The sequence below is a fragment of the Stigmatopora argus genome, chromosome 11, assembly GCF_051989625.1.
Source record: "Stigmatopora argus isolate UIUO_Sarg chromosome 11, RoL_Sarg_1.0, whole genome shotgun sequence".
In the NCBI taxonomy this organism is placed as follows: Eukaryota; Metazoa; Chordata; class Actinopteri; order Syngnathiformes; family Syngnathidae; genus Stigmatopora; species Stigmatopora argus.
The window spans coordinates 6,628,453-6,649,092 of record NC_135397.1 but is presented as its reverse complement, the minus strand read 5'-3'; the positions used below and the strand labels follow the sequence as shown (position 1 = coordinate 6,649,092).

General features: G+C 38.8%; 2 protein-coding genes across 8 annotated transcripts in view; both read right to left on the bottom strand.

Annotated features, from left to right (window-relative positions):
- npas4l (neuronal PAS domain protein 4 like) overlaps positions 1-6,679 on the bottom strand; it is a 16,361-nt gene extending 9,682 nt beyond the window's left edge. For 3 of the 4 annotated variants that reach the window (XM_077613319.1, XM_077613320.1, XM_077613318.1), the window contains exons 1-5: positions 6,580-6,679; positions 1,832-4,713; positions 409-593; positions 189-334; positions 5-110 (exon numbers count right to left, since the gene is read on the bottom strand). In XM_077613319.1, coding sequence (XP_077469445.1) covers positions 5-110; positions 189-334; positions 409-593; positions 1,832-1,971 — 577 coding nt within the window. In that variant the 5' untranslated portion in view covers positions 1,972-4,713; positions 6,580-6,679. The remainder of the gene's footprint in view (positions 1-4; positions 111-188; positions 335-408; positions 594-1,831; positions 4,714-6,579) is intronic. The other variant, XM_077613321.1, reaches the window with a different exon arrangement.
- klhdc3 (kelch domain containing 3) lies at positions 4,912-20,640 on the bottom strand. 4 transcript variants are annotated; one of them, XM_077613322.1, is made up of 11 exons: positions 20,566-20,640; positions 18,959-19,189; positions 18,141-18,317; positions 17,854-17,969; positions 17,578-17,649; positions 17,023-17,236; positions 16,814-16,900; positions 15,463-15,571; positions 8,054-8,127; positions 7,777-7,855; positions 4,912-6,842 (listed from the first exon to the last, which is right to left on the bottom strand). In XM_077613322.1, the coding sequence occupies exons 2-11, from the start codon at positions 19,110-19,112 to the stop codon at positions 6,776-6,778; spliced, it is 1,149 nt and encodes a 382-aa protein (XP_077469448.1). In that variant the 5' UTR covers positions 19,113-19,189; positions 20,566-20,640; the 3' UTR covers positions 4,912-6,775. The 4 variants fall into 4 exon arrangements, with proteins under 4 accessions (XP_077469448.1, XP_077469449.1, XP_077469450.1 ...); XM_077613323.1 differs by lacking the exon at positions 20,566-20,640 and adding an exon at positions 20,247-20,559; XM_077613324.1 differs by lacking the exons at positions 4,912-6,842; positions 7,777-7,855; positions 8,054-8,127 and adding an exon at positions 12,931-13,365.

Sequence of the window (20,640 nt, the reverse complement as noted above, 5' to 3'; positions counted from 1 at the left end):
TTACCTGATGATGGGGTCTTTTCACAATTTTTTTTCAGAATGGACTCAATAATACCAACGTCCCTGGGTTCCACCATGTCATATATGGTGTCTCCTTGAAGGATGTCTACCTGAAAAGACAAAATTACAATTTCACTTTTAATGGTGGAAGGGAAAAAAAGCTGTTTGTAAAATGGCTCCAAACTTACCATGGAAAACCCAAGATATTCTGATACATTTTCCGACACGTAGACCAGTCTCCCTTGGACGGTAGTGACCAGGATGAAGCCATGTAAGGCTTGGAGAAAGGCCTCATATGGAAAAGAGCAAGGTGGAGCCTCTCCATTAGGAATACCTGAAGGAAGAAACATCTGAGTTCACACGTCACACATTTAAGTCCCAAAGGGAAATAAGCTTTCCCTGACTCACCCTGGAAGAGAACGGACTTCCTAATGTAGGTGCAAACGGCTGACATTGAGTGCAAGTAGGATAGGCGTTCCTGGTCCTCCAAGGGGATTGGAAGCAGAGCTCGCATATTCCGGATCTCATGATTAATGTGGTCCCGCCGTGCTTTGGATGCTCCTTTAGTGGATCTGTGAGGAACCATGGTGGTTCTGTCAAAGGAAATTAAAGGAGGCAAACTCACAAGTCCCTCAACTGCATCCCCAAACTAATCATCATCGGCTCCTCAACAAAAAAGGAAAGAAAATAGCAATTGCTGAAACTACAAAAGACCAATGAGAATGCCCAAGACTGTCTTCACTCCGTACAAAAGTGGACCTTGAAGATGAATGGTTCCTATGGAGACCACTATGATGAGAAGCTGGAGGATGAGGGCTCTCTATGGCAGTGGTGTTAGCGTGTGTGTGTGTGTTTGTGTGTGCGTGTGATCATTATCTGTCCTGAGTCTTTTTATAGCTGCCGGGGGGCTACGGTGTGGGGGCGTCCCACTCAAAGGGGAGGCTGGACTTGTGCTACAATGGGAGAGGGCACCCTACGTCACAAGGGCATTCACAAAAGTCCACAAAAGGAGACGCTCATTCATTTTTTTCTGTCATACGAATAGTAATAAGGACAGAAAATAATTACATAATTGAAGACATGGTCAAGGATGCACTGCCATTATCTAAGGACAAGGGCCAGGATGAGTATTTTTTGTTTAACATTTTAACGACAGTGCTCCTTAAATAGCTCATTGGGGATAATTATCCTTTTTACTTTAAGGTAGGATAATTAATTTCCATCCATTTTTCAGTTGTAGGGAGCTACATATGTCCAGCAAGAAGCACCCTACTGGAAATGAGTGGAAAATGAACACCCGTTGACCACCATACCATCATTGAACCATTTGATATTTCACTGTTATTAATTTTTAATGTATTCTTGTCTCTGATGTTGTAGAATCACACCGCATTATATGGAGCAGTGCTAATATTGTGGGCTTCACATATATTTTAATAACCCAATAAGAAACTCACCATTAAATTCATTTACCTACATACATATTTAAATCTAATTCCATTCATTGTACTGATTACATCCTTATAATACTGCTAGGGATATGTTTGTCAAATGACAACCCAGAAAAAGACCACACGAGCACAGTGGGAATATACCATTGCCACACAGGAGATTCAAATTTATTGTAGAACTGTGAGGCATATGTGCTTATCACTAGGACACCATGTTGTCCAATGTCCATCCTCATCACATTTGGAATGACACTTGACAACTTGTCACTATAATGTGAAATTGCTGTTTTAAGTGTAAAAAATGCTTGTCATTGGTCAATTTGGCCACTAGAAGGCATTAGTACGAGTTGCTCTGAATAGAACGTCCAGAAAAAGCGCACCTGTCATTCAGAGGCGCAAAGTGGAAGACTTGTGGTGCGTCCATGTGACGTTTGCAGGTAAGGGTTGCACCAAATTGGCATGTTGACGCCATAAGAAAGCCATCTGAGGAAATAAAACAAGTACATAAACAACACAACATATTTTCCTTTAGTCATTGTTGATTAATATGTGAATGGCTCAAATTCTATTTGACTTTACAAATATATTTAATCTAAACCATATTTATTATCTAACTTTGTAGTGTGAATAGTGAGTTTAATCCTCAATTTTAACCATATAATTTGTCATTTCTGTGTTTCCACCTGTACACGAAAAGTTTCAACATGTTTTGTTCTTTTCAAAAAAAAAAAAAAAGCTTATTTTCATTTCTTTTAAGATTACAAGGCAATTTTTTTTTAAGTTTGTGGCATTTACATATTAGACCAGGGGTGTTAGACTTGGTTCGCGGGCCGGTTTAACGTCAACTTGATTTCACGTGGGCCGGACCATTTTAGATATAATATTTCGATTTTTTTTTAATAAATGGATTAAAAGAACTGGATTAAAAGCCCTGAATATTCAGTTTTTTATATAGATCAGAAACAATGTTTATTTTAGCTTTTTTAAATATATTTTCAGATTTAACAAAATGATTTTTGAACTAAAAACACAGAAAAAAATTACAATTATTGATTTAAAAGGGGGAAAATCAGGACATTTAATATACATCTATACTCTTCATTTTAATGTGATCCTAAAACAGGAAGTCAGCACTAATGATTTACTTTCCCGGGCCACACAAAATGATGCGGCGGGCCAGATTTGGCCCCCGGGCCACCACTTTGACAAGTGTATTAGACTATGATTTCAAGAGATTTGGCAAGAATTACTGAAATTTCATCTTTAGGGATTACATATACACCAACAATATATGTAAAGATTTTAAATTTACAAGTCATGGAGAATTTAGTTTTCCCTGCTTGACTGATTTGATGATGTTTGGTTACATCCCTCCATCATATTCTAAAATATAAAAAATATAATTTTGAGTTTGATGTAAAAAAAAAATCTGATAAGCAAAGAGCTTTTGAAAAGATTTGAAACACAACAACATAACTATTCAGCAAACAGCAGCACACGGCATGCGGATGCATCATTGATTTGTGAGTAGCCGTGAAAGCCAATCATCTGCCAGTTTATCTACAGGGAGCACATTAGTCACTCAATTAATCCGCTGATGGCAGCTCCAGTTTTTGAAAATGTAACACACTGACATTAGTCACTCTGGAAGAGATACTTTAGTAGATGAAGATGTTATTAGTATCCAACTTGCCTGCATTTTAATGTGCTCCCTACCAAACTGCAGCCGTGCTTATCCACATCACCCTTCCTTGAAAATGCTGATGTTTTTTCAGGCTTCAGTATCTATTCTCCTGGGGCTCCTTAAATGCTCCTTCTATCAAATCCCCCAATTTAGTGGCCGTGAGCCCAAAACTAGAACTTGAGTGATGGAATTGGAGCGGGACACGTTGAGAAGAGACAAAACAAACCACTCGGCGCAAATCCTCAGTCTGATTCTTAAGGACCGATGGGATCGTCTGAGTCCTGAAAGGAAATTAGAGAGTCATTTGGCCGAGGCTCTCCCCGCATTAACGCCTGCGTCGTGGAGCGAGGAGACCTCCGGGGCCAGACAGAGGGACCCGACGTGGCCCTGCTTCCTGTGTGTTGTGGGGTCAGGCGGGACAAGGTGTCTCTACTGGCTCACTTTGAGCTCACCCTCCGTCTGTAGCCTGCACTTAAATGGGGAGATAACAGTGACTTTATAGCCGAGGGCTGGTGACAGACAGGAACACACTGCCAGGACGCTAATATTGGTGGTAGAAGGCAACGACTAGGAGCCGCACGCGTGCGACTCGAAGTCGCCGGGCGCGTCGGCTGGGGGTGCCCGGCGGCGGAGACATTGAGGGCTATCAGACGAGGCGACTGGGGAAGATACAACGCTCTGGAGTTGAACAGGAAGCATTAAATTGAGAGGTTCAAAGTCCCGAAGTGATATAAATGCAGCTGGAACCGGAATGTGCAGTCAGGAGATAAAACCGCATCAAGATGTGAGGTTCATCCCCTCAAAATTTAGTGCTATGTTTTCAAGAATGGGGAAACTGATGAGTTCCATTACAGTAACCTTGGCAATGGCATCTGCTGAGAAGACAATTGAATAACTATCAGCACTGTAAATAATATTCAAGGGCACAACTTTAGTTTTTTTAGATGATTAAAACACCATAAAAAGGAACGTATCTATGGGATTTAGGAAGGCCTTTGTTAGGGTAGATATTCGAGCCATTCTATTACCAAAACAAGTCGTTGTTGTGTAGTCGTACTTTTGTTGGACTACAGTGCAGTTATGTGTAAATGTCTGTTTATTTATGTATGCCCTGTGGTTGTTAACCAGTTCAGGATACAGTAAGGATAAAGTTACACCATCGGTTTGATACTTATTTAAAAAATACATTATCGGGTGAATGACTACGTTAAAAAATGAATGAAAAACGTAAAAATGCAGTAAGACTGATTTAAAATAGATACTGTTGAAGCACCATCTACTTTGATAAAGATGTTTTTCTACATTATGAACTGGCCTCCAGTTAAGTGGGTGATCACCGTAAATTTTAATTGAGTTCCATTCGGTTTTAGCAGACACCTAAACTAACGATCCTAATCGAAAGACTGCAAAGCATCAATCGAATAGTCAACGGGATTACTGCGAAATATGGTTAAAAGTACTATTTTCCTCTGAAAAGAAAAACCAGGGGAATGCAAAATGAAAGATGATCATGGCCTTATCTTGTTGATGCTCTTCTTTTTCCTGGAAGTGTAACTTCAGACAGCAATCAATTCCGACCTTTCAAAAAGTACAGAAAAGTACATCAAGTCAAGAAGCGGCAATGAAATACATTCCTAAGGACTAATATGAGCAAAACAAAAAAGTACCGAATTATTGAGTGAAATTATGTTTTAATGTTCCCTGAAAAATAGCAGAGCTGTCGTTAGTGTTATACAATAATTGTATTGCTGTTTCCAGTGTTATGCCACATAGACAGTGTAGTCAAATGATCTGATTTATTACGGATTTATTATAAAGCATATTGCACAGGATGTCCTGACCAATTTTGATAATCACAACAGTCGGGGGGTAGTTGTGGTGAGCATGTATATAATGGATTTGATCATGTGAGAATGTTGAATAAACGCTAATAATCATTCGGTTTCCTAATTTTTAGAAAGAAAAGAAACAATGAATACTTTACACTGCAATGCCATGTCAGTGGTCACTGAAGTTGCTGCTACAACAGTCGGACAGCATTAGCCATTTTGGAAAGCAAGGCACACCCTTCCAACTCCCTTTTAAACGGTATTTTAAAGGGTGGGTTACATCACTGGCAGTAAAAATAGGTCAAAATATTTCAACAAACACCCGTCTTTAGTAACATTAGCATTGGCTTACGAATTATGGTTGTGTTGTCATACATTAGGATACAATTCAACATTTACTGATGGCTTGATGTAACAGTGCATTAAGGTTGCAGATGACAAATTAAGACAGTCCTTATTAACTCATTGGCTGCCATTGGCTGTGCCAGATGTCTAATCCATTCTGAACCCTGCCTGGAACATGCCCATTTACAGCCAGTCTTTGCAGTTTAAAGGAATTGGTTGTCTAACGTTATTAATGGCAGGCAATGAGGTAAAGCATTTTTTTCACCGTCGTCTCAATTAGGTGACACAAAATGGCAGCAGGACAATGATACCCCATGTTATACATACATTACTGTGCAAGTCTTTCGCAATAACATTTGAAAGAAAAATGCCACCACACCAAAATAACCACCTTTATATTTGTGTGAACGGGGTTTTTCACTAATTCACCCAATAATGCAAATTTCAAGGGACCTGCTAACACTATGGTGAAATGAGAATACACTATTGATCAACAATTGAATGCGGATGAAGAACATTAGTTTGAGAGACTGAGATTTTAAGGCAGCCCTTATGCAGTTGTAACATTACTTCCAGTGGGAAAGCCCATGCACACTCCTCAGGAGTCAATGAGTAGGTTATGAAGAGAGAGTGTGACACCACTTGGATTGTCTAAAAGAGCAAGAGCTTGCTGATGCATATTCAACTTAGGTGTTCATTGTGTGTAAAGGACACGATGCGATTCTATTTTGATTCATGACAACATTTGGCACAGGATAGAACACTCTGGTAGTGGTGGGGTAGTTGAACATAGCCACAAATGTATTTAGTGACATGGGAAGGCCTTATGCGGGAGGGAAATGGATTAAGTGATCACAACTCTCTTCTAAACGAGTGTCGAGACACTACAATGCGGCACTGGTGCCCAGTAGTGTTGAAGCGGCACAAAAGTAGTATTTGAAAACTGGTACAGCACCCATTAACAAGGTTCCCTGAACACAAAAAAAACACAAGTTAGATTATTGACACATTAGCTGCAAAAGGAGACAGTATGCGTTTACATGAATGTACATTCTTTTGACCTTTGACGTCTTTTTATTTAGAGATTGTGTTCAGATTTGTCTCTCAGAGAAGCTTAGTTGTGTTTGATAACATCAACATTAGCCTTTATAATATATAGGTATATATCTTAGATCCTCCTGTGCTTCAAAGTTCATGATTATCATCAGCTGATTGAATTAAAGAGACAAAAAAAATAAAAAATAAAAACGAGAGTGCGAGAAGGTCTCACATTTTTCTTTTCCTCATGAGAATCGTCCTGAGCAGGAAGAAGTCCACTGAGTCCAAACAAGTCCATTGAAGGACTTTCAGATAAATAGGGAGGTTAAATCCAACACCGATCTGTATTTGAAAAAAAAACAGTCCCTCCATATTCAGCTGGATGTGACAACAAAACATTCTGCTTCTGCTTCACATTCAACTTCGAGTCAGCCATGAGGGGAGACGATCGGCCTGCTGATGTTGCTGTTTGTGGTCATGGCAGATAGTTCCCACCTGAAAGGAAGCAGACAGCCCAGTCAAATAGTGAAAGGTGGACTCATTAACCTTTTATGGGGCACTCATTTCATCTCTTGGCTGCCATACGTCCAATACATTTTGACTATGAGAAGCTGGCAGCGAATTGTTCCTGCCAATCCTCCCACTCAAAATGGATTGGATATCTAGCCCTATTAAAGGCATTGAAAAATGGCAAACTTTAGATTGTTATTGGGGGCCATATCCACAGTGAACTTGTTTTCATGCATTTTAATTGACTTATTTTTTTAATTAACATCTTAATGATTAATAATTAATATAAACATTTTGAACTTGAGTGGGGCTATCAATTCTTAATGAACAAATTGTGTGTGAGACGTGAAATTGATGAGAGAAGGCTGCGTTGTAACATGAGAATCAGGAGCAGGGGCTGACAACAGGGCCTAGTACTGACCTGATGACAGGTCAGAGGTTGAGCTCCAGATTGTTATCACTGGCTCTGGTTTCAACACTCAGTCCATCTCATTTGGTTTGTTCGTTTTTTTCGTAACGTGCGCATGCGCGTGTGTGTGTGTGTTGGGGTTGAGAGGGGAGATTGGCATTGAGGCAGGAGATGTCAGCGAGAGGCAACGGGAGTTAACCATACACTTGTGACCTCATAACCTCTCAACCCCCACCCCCAAAAAATCATTATTTACAAACAAGTGCAAACAGTCAGATCATATGCAAGGAATGATGCAAGCTAACTGACTATCTAAAGTTTCACAACGTATTGCCAAAATCAATTTGGTTTTAATGGCCAAGTCAATTTGTCTAGTTAGTTGTATGAAAAATTGTGTTCAAAATTACAGGTTAATGAGTGTCATTCTTTAAAGATGACACACAACAAAGACACAGACAATAATATCGCAATTCAATGAATGAAAGTTACATTTTTCATTGTTCGTCTGACCTGATATCGTGAGGGAGGCCCGACTGCTCCAGCTTGTACTGAATTACAGCTATTTTGCATAATGTCTTCAAATTAGGACCTGAAATAAATAGAGGAGGATGAGTCATAGGACAGAAGTAAAAGTGAGTCACATTGAGAGCACAGCCTCACAGATAAAAACAATTAGTAGATATGCTCTTTTTGTTATAACAAAAAAATAACCATGTTTGGTACGCATGAATGAAAATATGTTAAACACATTGTTTGAAAATTAAAAAAATAAATTAATAAAACTCACTGAAATCTAAAATGTAGAGGTCTGAATGATCCATGAGGTCGAATTCATCGCCCATTCCTTGCTCAGGGCAGGGACTGAAAAATAAAAAAAAACAAAGACAACACTATAGATATAGTAACAAAATAAGAAAATTACATAAGCCAGCATCCTTTCACCACATTGTCATCAGAGTTACACTAAATATTTACATTTCTATCGTGTACTTTCTTATGAAACACAATTTAAAAAAGAAAATGTGGGGATCACACATCGTTTAGTTCTCCTTATCATGGCCGACTTGATTTAAGCCCACAGGAAGTTGGGCAGTGCAGTACGACAGGCTGGCCCATGCAGATAGGCTCCCAGACATGTGCTGCCGCTCATATCACCACACATCTGTTTCCTGCCGTGGCAAACACACACACACGCGCAAACACACCTGTACCACACTCGGTGCATGACTCCCAAGTATCTATCCGAGGTGAAAAAAAAAAACAATTTAATTCAACCCTCATTAAAAAATAAAAAAGGTCAAGTAGAATGATGTAACTGCTTAAAAAAAAAAATAAATCAGACAAATAATTGGAAAATCTATGCACCCAAGTTCCAGTATTGCCCCAGAAAAAGAGGGGTCAGTGCAGCCCTTGTTGGGAGTTGATGAAATTGTTTCAGGAGCCCCCACCGTCCCCCTCGAATCATCAATCTCTATTTCTCTTTCCCGTTGTCTCCGCCATCGAGTCTCCCTTTTGCTGCGTGTTCAGGATGTTGTAAAGGGTTTACGTTTCTAATCTTGCCCAAACAAACACGGTTGAAGCTTAAAGCAGCCCGGAGAGGTGCAGAGCACGAGCACATTCGTCCCAGAGGGGCAGCTGTGGAAGTCATTACGCCCCCTGCCCCCCAGGTGGTGATCCACCCGGGCTTATAGGGATCCCTCAACCGAATACCCTCAACCACCCAGTCACATCATCACAAGACTGGTGAATCTTATCTCTGCTTCCCGTCCTTCATATACTCGCTGTAGCATCACTCAAAGGTCATTATAAAAAAATGTTAATGGGGTAATAAACAAGAAAATTAGATTGAAGGAAAGTACGGGCATAGTGAAACTAGGGAATGGGCATGGAACCCGATCAAGGGCAATAATTGTGTTAGATAATAGAAGATTGGTTTCACCTCTCTTTATTGCTATGTGTAAGGCAAGTCAGATTCACTTCTGATTTTGATTTTTGATCACGAGTATTATTATTTATGGCAAGTGGTTCACATGTGACAAATTGGAATTGCTTTCCTACAAGATAAAAACATACAATTATTATGCTACTTGAAAGACTTCTCTGAGAACTTAACTAAATTCTATTAACCACAAGTGGAAGGAGCCTGGAAAAAGGCACACCTAAATTTCAGCAGGACATACCAGATGTACAATTAAGAATGAAAGAAGCATTTCTCTGCAATAATCACCTCAAAAGACCAAACAATAAAATAGGGGAAAGCATCTATGTGCATGTATGTATATGTAAATGTATATATATTTCAGGAACACACTTATTTATTTATATATGTATTTATTAATTAATTAATTTATGTCTAAACTATCTTTCCTGTATCTGCATTCTCACCCTCTTGCTACTGTGACAATGAAATTTCCCGAATATGGGATGAATAAAGTTATCCAATCCAATACAATCCAGTTTCACTAATTTTTTAAAAGCAAGTTGGAATTATTACTCTCAAGTTAAACGGTAGGAAACAAAATTCTCTTATAGTTTGGGAGGTAAAACAAGTGACCGAACCTAAGTAATATCTTTCAATTATCAGCCGTAGGTTTCAAACCTCAAGCACAACCTGACTCCTGTTGTCGATAACAGTAAAAGGCAAATATGTAGGAATGCCAAACAGTAACAGTAGTAACTTCACTATCTCTAGTACAGCGAGGTAGCTGTCAACAACTCACACGGCGAGAGAGTCTGAGCCTTGGATGGTGGTGTGTGAAAAAGTTAAAGATAAGAAAAACGTCAAGAGAAGTGACTGCTGAGTTGCAGTGATACAATTTTCTCGTATACTCGTGGACAATATTAGCCTGAGTGTGAAATTTAGCAGCACATTAGTGCTTTATTGTTCTTTTTAAAACAAGCCGAAAGAGCCGTTTGAAGGCGGAGAAGGAAAGAGGGGAGTTGATGGAAGCGGGAACGTCACAGTGTTTGACTTTATGTGGTGTCCTGGTGTTTGATGGTTCACTTGTCACTCGATCCGCAAAGTGTCCCAATGTGTGAAAGTGCCCCCAACAATTCAGCAACGGTGGTTCCCAGTCCCCCCAAAAAACACTGCTTGCTATTTCAAACAACACTCAATACAGTTGTCTAATCACCCAATTGCCGCCCTCTCTCGTAATGCAGTGGCTTCTCCGCCTAATTTGTCTTTGAAAGTGGGCCCCTGAAACAGTAGAAACCCAACTACTGTCCTAAAACTAATGAGGGAACACAACAGAGCATTCATGCATGTAAATACCAAATAATTCCAGAAAAGCACCCACAAACAAATGCCTTAGCAGGGAAAGTTAGATAATGCTCTTAAATAGGAATGCTATTAGTTGGGTTTTTTTGGTCATTTCATTAGCTATATCCTCATTCTTGGAGTGATATGATCTGTATCCTGTTCCCTGTGCTACATCCTATTGAACTTTGCTTCTTTAGAACCATCCCTAACAGGAACCTATCACACACTACAACTTCCTGAAGAGCACCTTATCTGGACAAGCAGACACATTAAATTATTTGGTATGCTTTTACCGGGCGAATACTAAGCAAAAATCAACACAAAATTATTATATTTTCTCTCTTAAACTTAATTTTAACCTGTACAGATAACATGCTGAACAGATGTACGCATATGACATTTCTGAACCTGTACCCAAATCTTATATTCTAAACTAAACGGCATACGCAAGTGTTGATTAACAGTTAATGAAGGTATAAAAAATTCATTTTAACAATCTATTTGATATCACTGTTAGATTCTAGTCCATTTTTCTGCCTTAATCTTTACCGTCTCCCCTAGTCTTACCAACATATCTGTGCCCCCTCCTGAGAAGGTGGATTAAGACCTGTAGCCCCACGATGAGAGTGAGACACCAAACTATCGCTGGCTCCTAAAGATGGCTTTTATAAGATTAGATGAAAACACCGTTGCATCTCAAATTTCAATCCTTGACAGAAGTTTTGCTTTACAAATGCAAACTGGCCCCACTCACATTTATCTATTTGACTTCATTTTGCAGAATCCTTTAAGTTTTCATCATTTACACAAATTTAGGGCCTATGAAAACAAGGAAGACATCAATTAGTATTTTAGGCCTTGAACACAGGTGGTTACTATTTTAAGGAGTTATTCTTGGTGGTATAATAGTTTGAAAAGCTGTTGCCACACTCCTGCTGCATTTCATTAAATAATACGAACGTTAACAACTGGGTGGTCACTTTAAGAGCATACTATAATAATGTCCAGCAGCAACTGGCTGTTCTTTTCGTGGTTTTATTGCAAACCACACAAATGCTTATACAGCTTTAACCCTTTATTAAAATGACCAGAAACAGTTGCCTTAAAAAACTAACTACACATTAACCATAGTGCTGAAGCCACATCTAGAATCTGCTACTGGTGTTTCCATGGGACAAAAATAGTAGATAAACTGGCAAACTTTACATTTTAGATGTTACTTGACGTCATGACAAAGTGTCTCTGACACAAGTTGTTTATTTGAGCTGCTGCAAAGCAATCACCTCTAGGAGACCATAATGTATACAGGCTGTTGGTGGGTTAAGGAGGGTTAAGATGCAGATGAAATACTAGCACGGTAATGTCTTTGAAGAGTAAATCACTGAATTGTTGAGCTACTCAAAGGTCTTGTGCCGCACGTGCGGGATGCCCCAAATCCATCTTAGGTCACCTCACTGTTTGACAAGTTTTATCTCTGGCATATGAAACACAGCGTCACACAAGCAGACAGACAATTACTAAAAGGAAACCTCTGCGGACAAATCTTTAACACTAAAGGGCCCATGACAACGTGTATAACTAAAGAGTTGATAATCTGGTTCGCCAGGAGCCAGGTGTTTCATCAGCATGTGTTAAAGCGCCATAAGTGCATCTACAATGGCCAAAATATTTTTGAATTTACAAACAGTCATTGGCTTTTCATAAAAAAAACCAATATTGAGAGAAAAAAACCTACGAAAGAGGATTTAAAAAATGGTTCAATAGTCAACTCTCATTCCGTTCCATCTCGTGTTTAGTCTAAAATTTGAACTATCAGGTTCAACGGTGATAAGGTACACTTTGGCCAGCTGGACTATCATAACAGCAGCCCTTTTAACCATTGATAAGGGTATTATAAGTGATATCGAGGCACCAGGCTTTTGACCCCCTGATCACCAAAACACAGCAGAAAAAAAATCTCTAGCTCAGCAAATCGCCTTTTTTTCTTTTAAATAAATTCAACGGTAAAATTCCACCCAGATTAAATATCCTGGTGAGATTTTCCTGGAATAAACAAGAGGTTTTGGTCTGGGATGTTTTGGCTACCACTGAGATTACCTGCTATGTGGTCTCTTGAGCTGCGTCTTAAGCAACGACACAGGTTCTCAAGCTAAAAGCATGGCCTAACAAATCAAAACGATGTTCAAATTTTTACACCACAAGAAGATTTTAGTAATCTGCTAATTCTACGCAGACCGCAACTCCCTCATAATTCAATGTTGTTGGTTTTCAAGTGTTTTTTTTTGCACTACATCTGAAGTAAACTGAAATTCTAAACATACAACTAAGAAGATTACAACTACTGTGCAGTAAAATACAATTGTTTTTAATTTGTAAGGCATCTTAATGCTACTATACAGCTGTAGACGTCGTTGTATATAAATGATCATCCAGGCCTAATATGGTGCGTATTCTGACGAATCATAAATGCCACTAAAATTGCGTACAATGAGTGACTTGCATTTTATATAAAACTCCATATATCTCTTAATATTAGTTGAAATAGGCTTCTTTATGGTCAGCACCACAATCTCCCCAATAGGTTGGAATCAGTTTAGAATATGCATCTGCTGTTTTATACTCATCTTTAAGTGTGGCTATAAAAGTTTTAAAGTAAAAGACCTATTTATGCTCTTATGGTCATTCCCTTCCACGGAGGTCCAAAATAGTCAAAGTTTTGCTTTGCAGAGTTTGCAGCTAATTAGTAGGTGAAGGTCGGTGCAGGTGGAGTTAGTCATGCACGGGTCGTCCTTCGTGGGGCAATGAGCAGGTCTCGGCAAATGAGCGTACCAGAGGTGCTGAGGGCAGATCAAATTGCACTCCGTGAGAAAGAATGCTCCCTCTGGTCGTAAATCAGAGATGGGTCAGAATTTCACGCCTCTCTGGATCTCAGCAGGCCTGTTTACACTGATATAAGTGGTACAATGTAGGTTGCCATGAATGCCAACTCAGCCAGTTTACTCTTAAAGAAATTGGACATGTCCATAGGTCTACCTAGCCCCTGAAGCAGGCACTAAATTAAAGCTATTTCTTTTGCAAAATAGAGCATAATTGAATCAAGGTTATGAGAATGTAAGCTGTTTTAATTATAACTTTCATTTGTTTAATTAGTATTAACGACATTGATAATACTAGTCTCCCAGGGCAATTATTTTACACAATAATGTGCCTTTGAAAGCAGGGCAATTTGGGAGTTCACAGGTTTTATTGTACTTTTAAAGTGATAAATTATGTCCACACAAATCTTGGCCTGAGTATAAATATCAACAGAGGGGTTCTGTTTAGGATCAGACTGAAAGGACAACCAATTCACGAAAACAAAATGTGAGTCATAAATTTGAAGACAATTTCCTTGGGCTGACTTACCAAATGAGGAGACCCACACAAAACAAAACAAAAAAACAAAAAAAACACAAGCAAAGTGTCCGACACATTATTCATGGGTTCTGTTCAAGCATTCATCAGCTGAATAGTGACACATACCAATAACTTTTTAGGTCTGTTAACTGCCCTCCTGTTGTTAGGTCATGTAAAAACAAACACAAAAGTGCGTGCTGCTTCAGAAAAAAAAGGTTTAAGTAGACAATTTGACATAACAATTTAAAACGAAGTTAAACAGTGAAATAAAATAATGGAAAAACGAGAGTACATCAATTAACTGGCAAACATGTATAAGTAATAATAAAATAAGTAATAGGGGAAATGAAGGATTTTACTTTGAAGCCATTTAATGTGCCTGTTCCTGTGTGTGTACTCGTGATTATGAGAGTTCCTGTGTGTAAGAAGCTTAAAGGCCCTCATCTAAATAAACATTCAATGCTGGTCAATATAGCACGTGTGGTCACCTTGTGATGGGACAGTAGGGCGCTCAATTATTTGTACAGTAAAACGAACAATAGTTTGGGACTGACATAAAAAAATAATTTAAAAAGTAGACTATAATGCGCTAATTCAGACAAATGAAACACTGTGCCGCGCAAGCAGCTTGTTAGATATAAAAAATATGCAATAAATTGCTGACAAATTTCAGAAAGCTCAGCCTCATATGCACATAATGGTCCCTCCAACGTGAAACTACTATATATTCAGAATTCAAAGCTAATAAAAATAAAAGCATAGTGAAAAGTAAAATATTTTACTGTTTTGAATTGGACTTTAATAAGGACTAATCTAAATACTATTGAACGCCTGCGAAAGGCGCACAAACAATGACATGTGGGGAAGGATCCATTAAACATTGAGAGTGCCAGTGTATAAAAAAATCATTTGTAATGTAACCTGAACTATGAAAAGAGGCAGTCTTGATAAATAGATGATTTGAGGTCTGAAAGCCTGTAGACGTAGTGGAGCTGAGATGACTCTTATCCACAGCCTACCCATCTGCACTATCAGGTCTTCTCAGTGGGGTTCGAACTGATAAGTCAGACTCGTGATAACAATAGCCCAGGCCCTGACTATGTTCAGCCATCTAAATACTATTAGCTACCTCATTACACTACTGGCTACTGGTCAAGTAAAAGCACAGTGGTACCTTAGTAGGTACCACTTATCATTACTGCTCTATGACCACCAATGAAACCATCCCAGACTACCGTCTACAAGAGCCAGCCATCACATTGACATCTGGTCAAGAGAGCGAAGTTGCTCTCATTAAAAAAGGCCAAGCACTACGGTAAATATGATTAAGAAATGATTCTTCCAACTCCATTTTATTATAAAAATAGGAATACCTTTTGTAAATTAATTCCCGTTACTTTTTTTGAAAGACAGAAATAAAACTTACATAATGAGTGACTTAAGGATATTCTAGCAATCATCGTCAAAGGGAGCGCATACGTCATGGCAGTATAATTAGGAGGGAAAAAAATGATGAAAAGTGTTGTGTTTTGCTTTACCTGGTTCCTCCAAAGAGGATGATTCGATCCCCCACCATGCAGCAGCATTGTCGTCTCCGAGGACATGGACCTTTCCCCTTGGGTTCTATTTTTGTCCATAAAAAGGCTTCTGCACAATACAAATATGGGAAAAATACAATACTAAATCTACATAAGAATGGTACAGTATTAACACAACACATAGTTGGTAGATGTTCATTAACACTTTACATTTGTTGACTTATTTTCATTGTTTCTAGCTTTAAATCATTCAATAGGATTGTATTTTCTCTGATGCTAAGCGATAATGTACTTGGATGTTCATGGTTTTGTTCAAAAATAAAAAAATATTTCAAAAAAAAACATAGCCTGGTATATTAAAAAGTCAGCACAAAAGGAAGAAACCATGTATTTAGAAATTCATGAGAAAACATTTCACTGTGGATTATGTCAACACTATTTATTATAAGTTTATGAAAATGCTTAAATTCTTTTTTGGACAAAGGTGACCCCAATGATCATGCTTCTCTTAATGCCTCTTAACTTTGACTTTGAAGATGGCTGGGGTTGAGCATTATTATGAATGCATCAAAATATGTCTATAAATATACCCTTTGAAGTATATTACATATTAAACATTCTCCTATATTTAATATATTATCCCCAAGGTTACTGCCTGAAAACATTTTCCAGTTTGGGTGCGTTAAGTATAATTCCTAAGGGAGGCACTGCTGGGAGAGATAAAAGACTGAGCAAAGCATCACATTAGTTTAGTGCACTGAGTATCTTAAAGAGGTCAATCAAAGGAATTAATCTGTTTGTAAATATCAGACCCAGATAAATAAAAGGTTAAGAAAACTGTTTTGAAATAGTTTTTTGTCTAATCTCTCATATTGCATGTACTAAGTAGATCTAGGATGAGAATACTTTTCTGTGCATTGTAAGGATGCATGTTGTCTAACAAGTGCAACCAACAGGATGATTAGAGCTCTATTACCAAGCCATTACAATAGGAATAGAACTCAAGTGCTGCCACCTAACGGTACAAGGATGAATAAAATGATTGGTAAAGCATAGTTCTGATTGGTATGGCCTTATTCCCAATTATATAATTCATATTACATCAACAGTGCCAATATTTAAAGTATTATGCATCATATTAGACTCTAAACCTGTTCACAATTCACAGCTAGGAAAAATTGCAGTGTTGGTGTCATATGAGGCAGACTTTAAAAAGTAGGAATTTGAAAAGAGACTTGAAAATTATCACTGTGGAGCGTCATAACTGTACAAAAGCATAGAAAAGAAATTTGAGTAGAAATAAGGAAAAGCAAGAGATTTTTTTTATGTTTAAAAAAAAAAAAAAGCTCACCTGGACTGAATTTCCACAGATCATTGAAGTGCTGGTCCAGATCAGCATTGTATCCACCAAATATGTACAGCTCTCCCTTGTAACAAACTACACACACACATGGACAAGACAGGGCAACTATTCAACCAATAAATATGAACATGAATATACATATGTGCTTTAATAATGCAACACGGCAGAGATTAACTCAATATTGACAAGTTTCTTACAGGCTGAGTGACTCCTGCGTCCATCAGGTAAGACCTGTATCGGAGGAGTGCTTAGCCAACGATTGTTCTGTGTATCAAATACTTCTATCTTATTGCAGTAGATCTCATTGTTGGAGTGGAACGGACCAAAGTGATCCCCTCGCCCTCCAAACACAAACATTTTTGTTCCGATGATGGTCGCTGAGTGGAAGTCCCGCCAACTGGCAGGAATGCCCTGGAGGCCAAGAGGTGGAAAATATATTTAGAGAAATAATGACCCTCACCTCACAATCAAATTTGCTTTACATTAGTGATGAAACTTGAATGGCAATTGTGCCACCTGGTGGACTATTTCAACAACCATCACCCAATATAATTGGAATATAGAAAATAAGATGTTTCCAGATTCATTGAAGATTACTGAAAGCTGTTAAGACAGCGAAGAACGTAAATCTATGAGATGAATTATAAAATGTTTAATTATGTCAATTATGGCTCATATGCTATATATATTTGACACGTAACTAAGCAGATCACACAAAAATAATAGAAATAAAGAATTATTTTTAAACTCACCTTCACATCAATTAAAGACCAATGCATGGTAGTGGTGTCCAATTTGTGAATGTCATTGGAGAAGCAGTCAGCCTAAAAAAATAAGCAGAAATAATGAATGCATGAATTGGGTCATCCAAAATTCTTTTTTTTTTTGCAGACAAATCATACTGTGCCAAGTGACTGCAACATTCCAACACTTTTGAGACACATTAGAACAGTGCAATTTGAATCTAAATTCTCCACATTAAATAATCTATCATATTGCCATTTTACTCGACCCAAAATTGAACTCACCAGCTGTTCGTATCCCCCAAATATATACATGGCTTTCAACAGAACGCAGGCGGAATGGCCATCTCTTGCCCCTGGAACTGTCCCAGAAATTCTGGGTGTGTACCATCTGTGGGTATCTACAACACAGGGATAACTGAAATCAATTGAGATGAGATATGTACATACATATACACACACACACAAACAAATACTTTAAAAAATATATGAAATAGAAGCAGCAATAACATTAAGGTTAAACATTATTTAAAGAAACATTGGTAAACATATTGTGAGTGTTGTTTACTTACGGACATCAAACGCATACAGCACATTGCAGGCACCCTCTTTGTCATTCCGTCCCCCCCATAAGTATATAGTGTCATCCAGGAGCACTGCCGTATGACCATAGCGCATGTATGGAACTTCACGAGCACGGTCATTTCCCACTGACCTCACTGGGGGCAAATTCATCCAGCGCATGGACACTGTGGCGTAAAAGAATGGGGAAATGAATAACGTGAATACACAACTGTCTTATTTCCGTTTCCATTGCTTTTACATCAGTGTTTCTCTATACTATATATCAAGTTACCCATTTGCAGAAGGGAATAAAATTTGACTTTTTGACCTTAATTCGTTAAAGAAAAAATAAGTGTGACGAATGGAAGCATCGGGTTTAAAGTGAAGTTTGAGTAAATTGATTTTTTTTTCATAATGTTAGTAACTCATCTATTATATTGAATCTTTAAAAAAAGATTTGCAGTTTGACATAATATTAAAAACGATTTCTATTTAACAGTAACTGGTAAAATATCATTTTTCACTATGAGGAGAGACATTTTTTTGAGACCACACTGCCTTCTGGTGGCCAATGTAATAGTCTTCAGTTGTTAAGTGACAGTAACAAATAATTGAATGGAAATGTAGTCTCTTTTTAATGCAGAACATAATTACGGCGGCACCTTTTTGACGTAAACAACAATGACGAATTCCGTCAAAATAAATATTTTACTATTATACGAAGCTGCAAAATATTGTCAAAGCGTATCTATTATAGATGAGTTACAGCATACAGAACCAACATGTTGTTTGACTCAGGATTCCCTTTAGGAACATTCAAACATACCAGTGTTGAAAACATGCACATCAATTTGACGCAGTGTCTCGTAGTCCTCCCCGGAGCAGTAGCCTCCAAAGGTGTACACCTTGTGCCCCACAGCCACTGCAGCATGATTGACTCTCCGTGGCCCTCCTTCAAGGTGGACCGACCAACGCAACATTCCACAGGCCTGCAGCTCTGAAGTCAATCACTTCGTCCCCTGCTCCGACCCCATCAGGCAAAAGCCTACCATTAAACCTATGAACACAAAAAGTAGGAGTTAAAGGAAATTTGCACGGCAACAGCCTGGACTTAAAACACAGTAGTGCTTCCATTTAGAGTTCTATTATATTCATTCATTCATTTTCTGAACTGCTTTATCCTCACGAGGGTCGCGGGGGTGCTGGAGACTATCCCAGCTGACCCTGGGTCAGAGGCAGGGGACACCCTGAATCGGTGGCCAGCCGATCGCAGGGCACAAGAAGACGGACAACCATCCATACAGGTGGACCTACCCGGATTTGAACCCAGGACCCCAGAGCTGTGAGGTCGATGCACTAACCACTCATCTGCTGGGCCTTCTTCTATTATATTGTACAGTTAAAATAAATTTGATATTTTGCATTATCACAGCTAGTGATCTTGCATGGCAAACTAATGAACAGTGTGAAAGTGGTTAGAAATGACAAATACAGGCTTCAGCGTGAACACAAAAGATGCCTGTTATGGTGGTAAATTTAGAATTCAACTAACAATTAAGGCATGTTTTAGGATAAGGGTTGGAACGGTAGTACCCAGAGGAACTCTATGCAAGCATGAGAATATCATTCAAACACTATACAGAAAGGTCAGAGCCTGGATTCGAACCCCCTCCCTTGGATGTGTGAGCCATGACGCCCCAAGGGGAGTGCCATTACAGCAAAGCATTTTGCAGCATCTTGTTCCAATGACCCACTTTCTTGCTGACCTCCAACCTTTGTTTACTCTTATAAATAAATCCCGAAGCGAGCCTTTCTATTCTGAGGCCCCCATATCAGAGGGGTAACACCAGATCTAAGCAACGATTATTTTACTTCATGGCAGTACTGTGTGATTACACATCCTGGCATAAAGTAGAAACAAGTCTAGGCAACAACGAATACAGCCTTGACGTTGCCATGTTTTGTTGTTGTTGTTGATTTTTTTTTGTAATTACAACGATCTCGTGAAGATGCTCAATGCAAAGTGTCAAAGTAGATCATGTCGTTGATTTAGGATTTAGAATGGACATTGTTAGCTGAAAAGAATCTGAGAAGCAGGACATTATCATTCATACCTTTTTGACAGCCTCGTTCTCCAGCTCGTTGGCTTTAAAAGAACGATCCTAATGTCGATTGTGGCAATCGCAGCAGGGTGGTCGTCACAACCACTACAGATGATCGTATCGTTATCTTGTCACCACATTAGTGAGACTCTTTCCGAATGAGCTAGGCTAAAGCTACTCTACGCTACCTTTTGCGATCTGTCGTGAAGCGGCTAGAAAACGACATGAGTTACGACAGCGAAGGCTAATTGGCAACTAAAGCCGGAATGATCGGCGGAGGCTCAAACATACATTATGTTGTAAATGTTAGTAGAGTTAAGAGTATAGCTACCTTGGAGCAGGGTGCGAGGCGGTTGGCTGACGTTTTTGGACACAAGCATGCGGGAACGTGCGCCCCCTATCGCCC

Bases quoted from the DNA above. Each gene is read 5' to 3' on its own strand.
- klhdc3 (XM_077613322.1), bottom strand. From the start codon at position 19,112: ATGTTGCGTTGGTCGGTCCACCTTGAAGGAGGGCCACGGAGAGTCAAT. The intron at 17,650-17,853 runs GTGAGTTCAATT...TTATTTTTTTAG, and splicing joins TTGGGGGATACGAACAGCTG to GCTGACTGCTTCTCCAATGA. The intron at 15,572-16,813 runs GTGAGCTTTTTT...TGTATTGTGCAG, and splicing joins TCTGTGGAAATTCAGTCCAG to AAGCCTTTTTATGGACAAAA.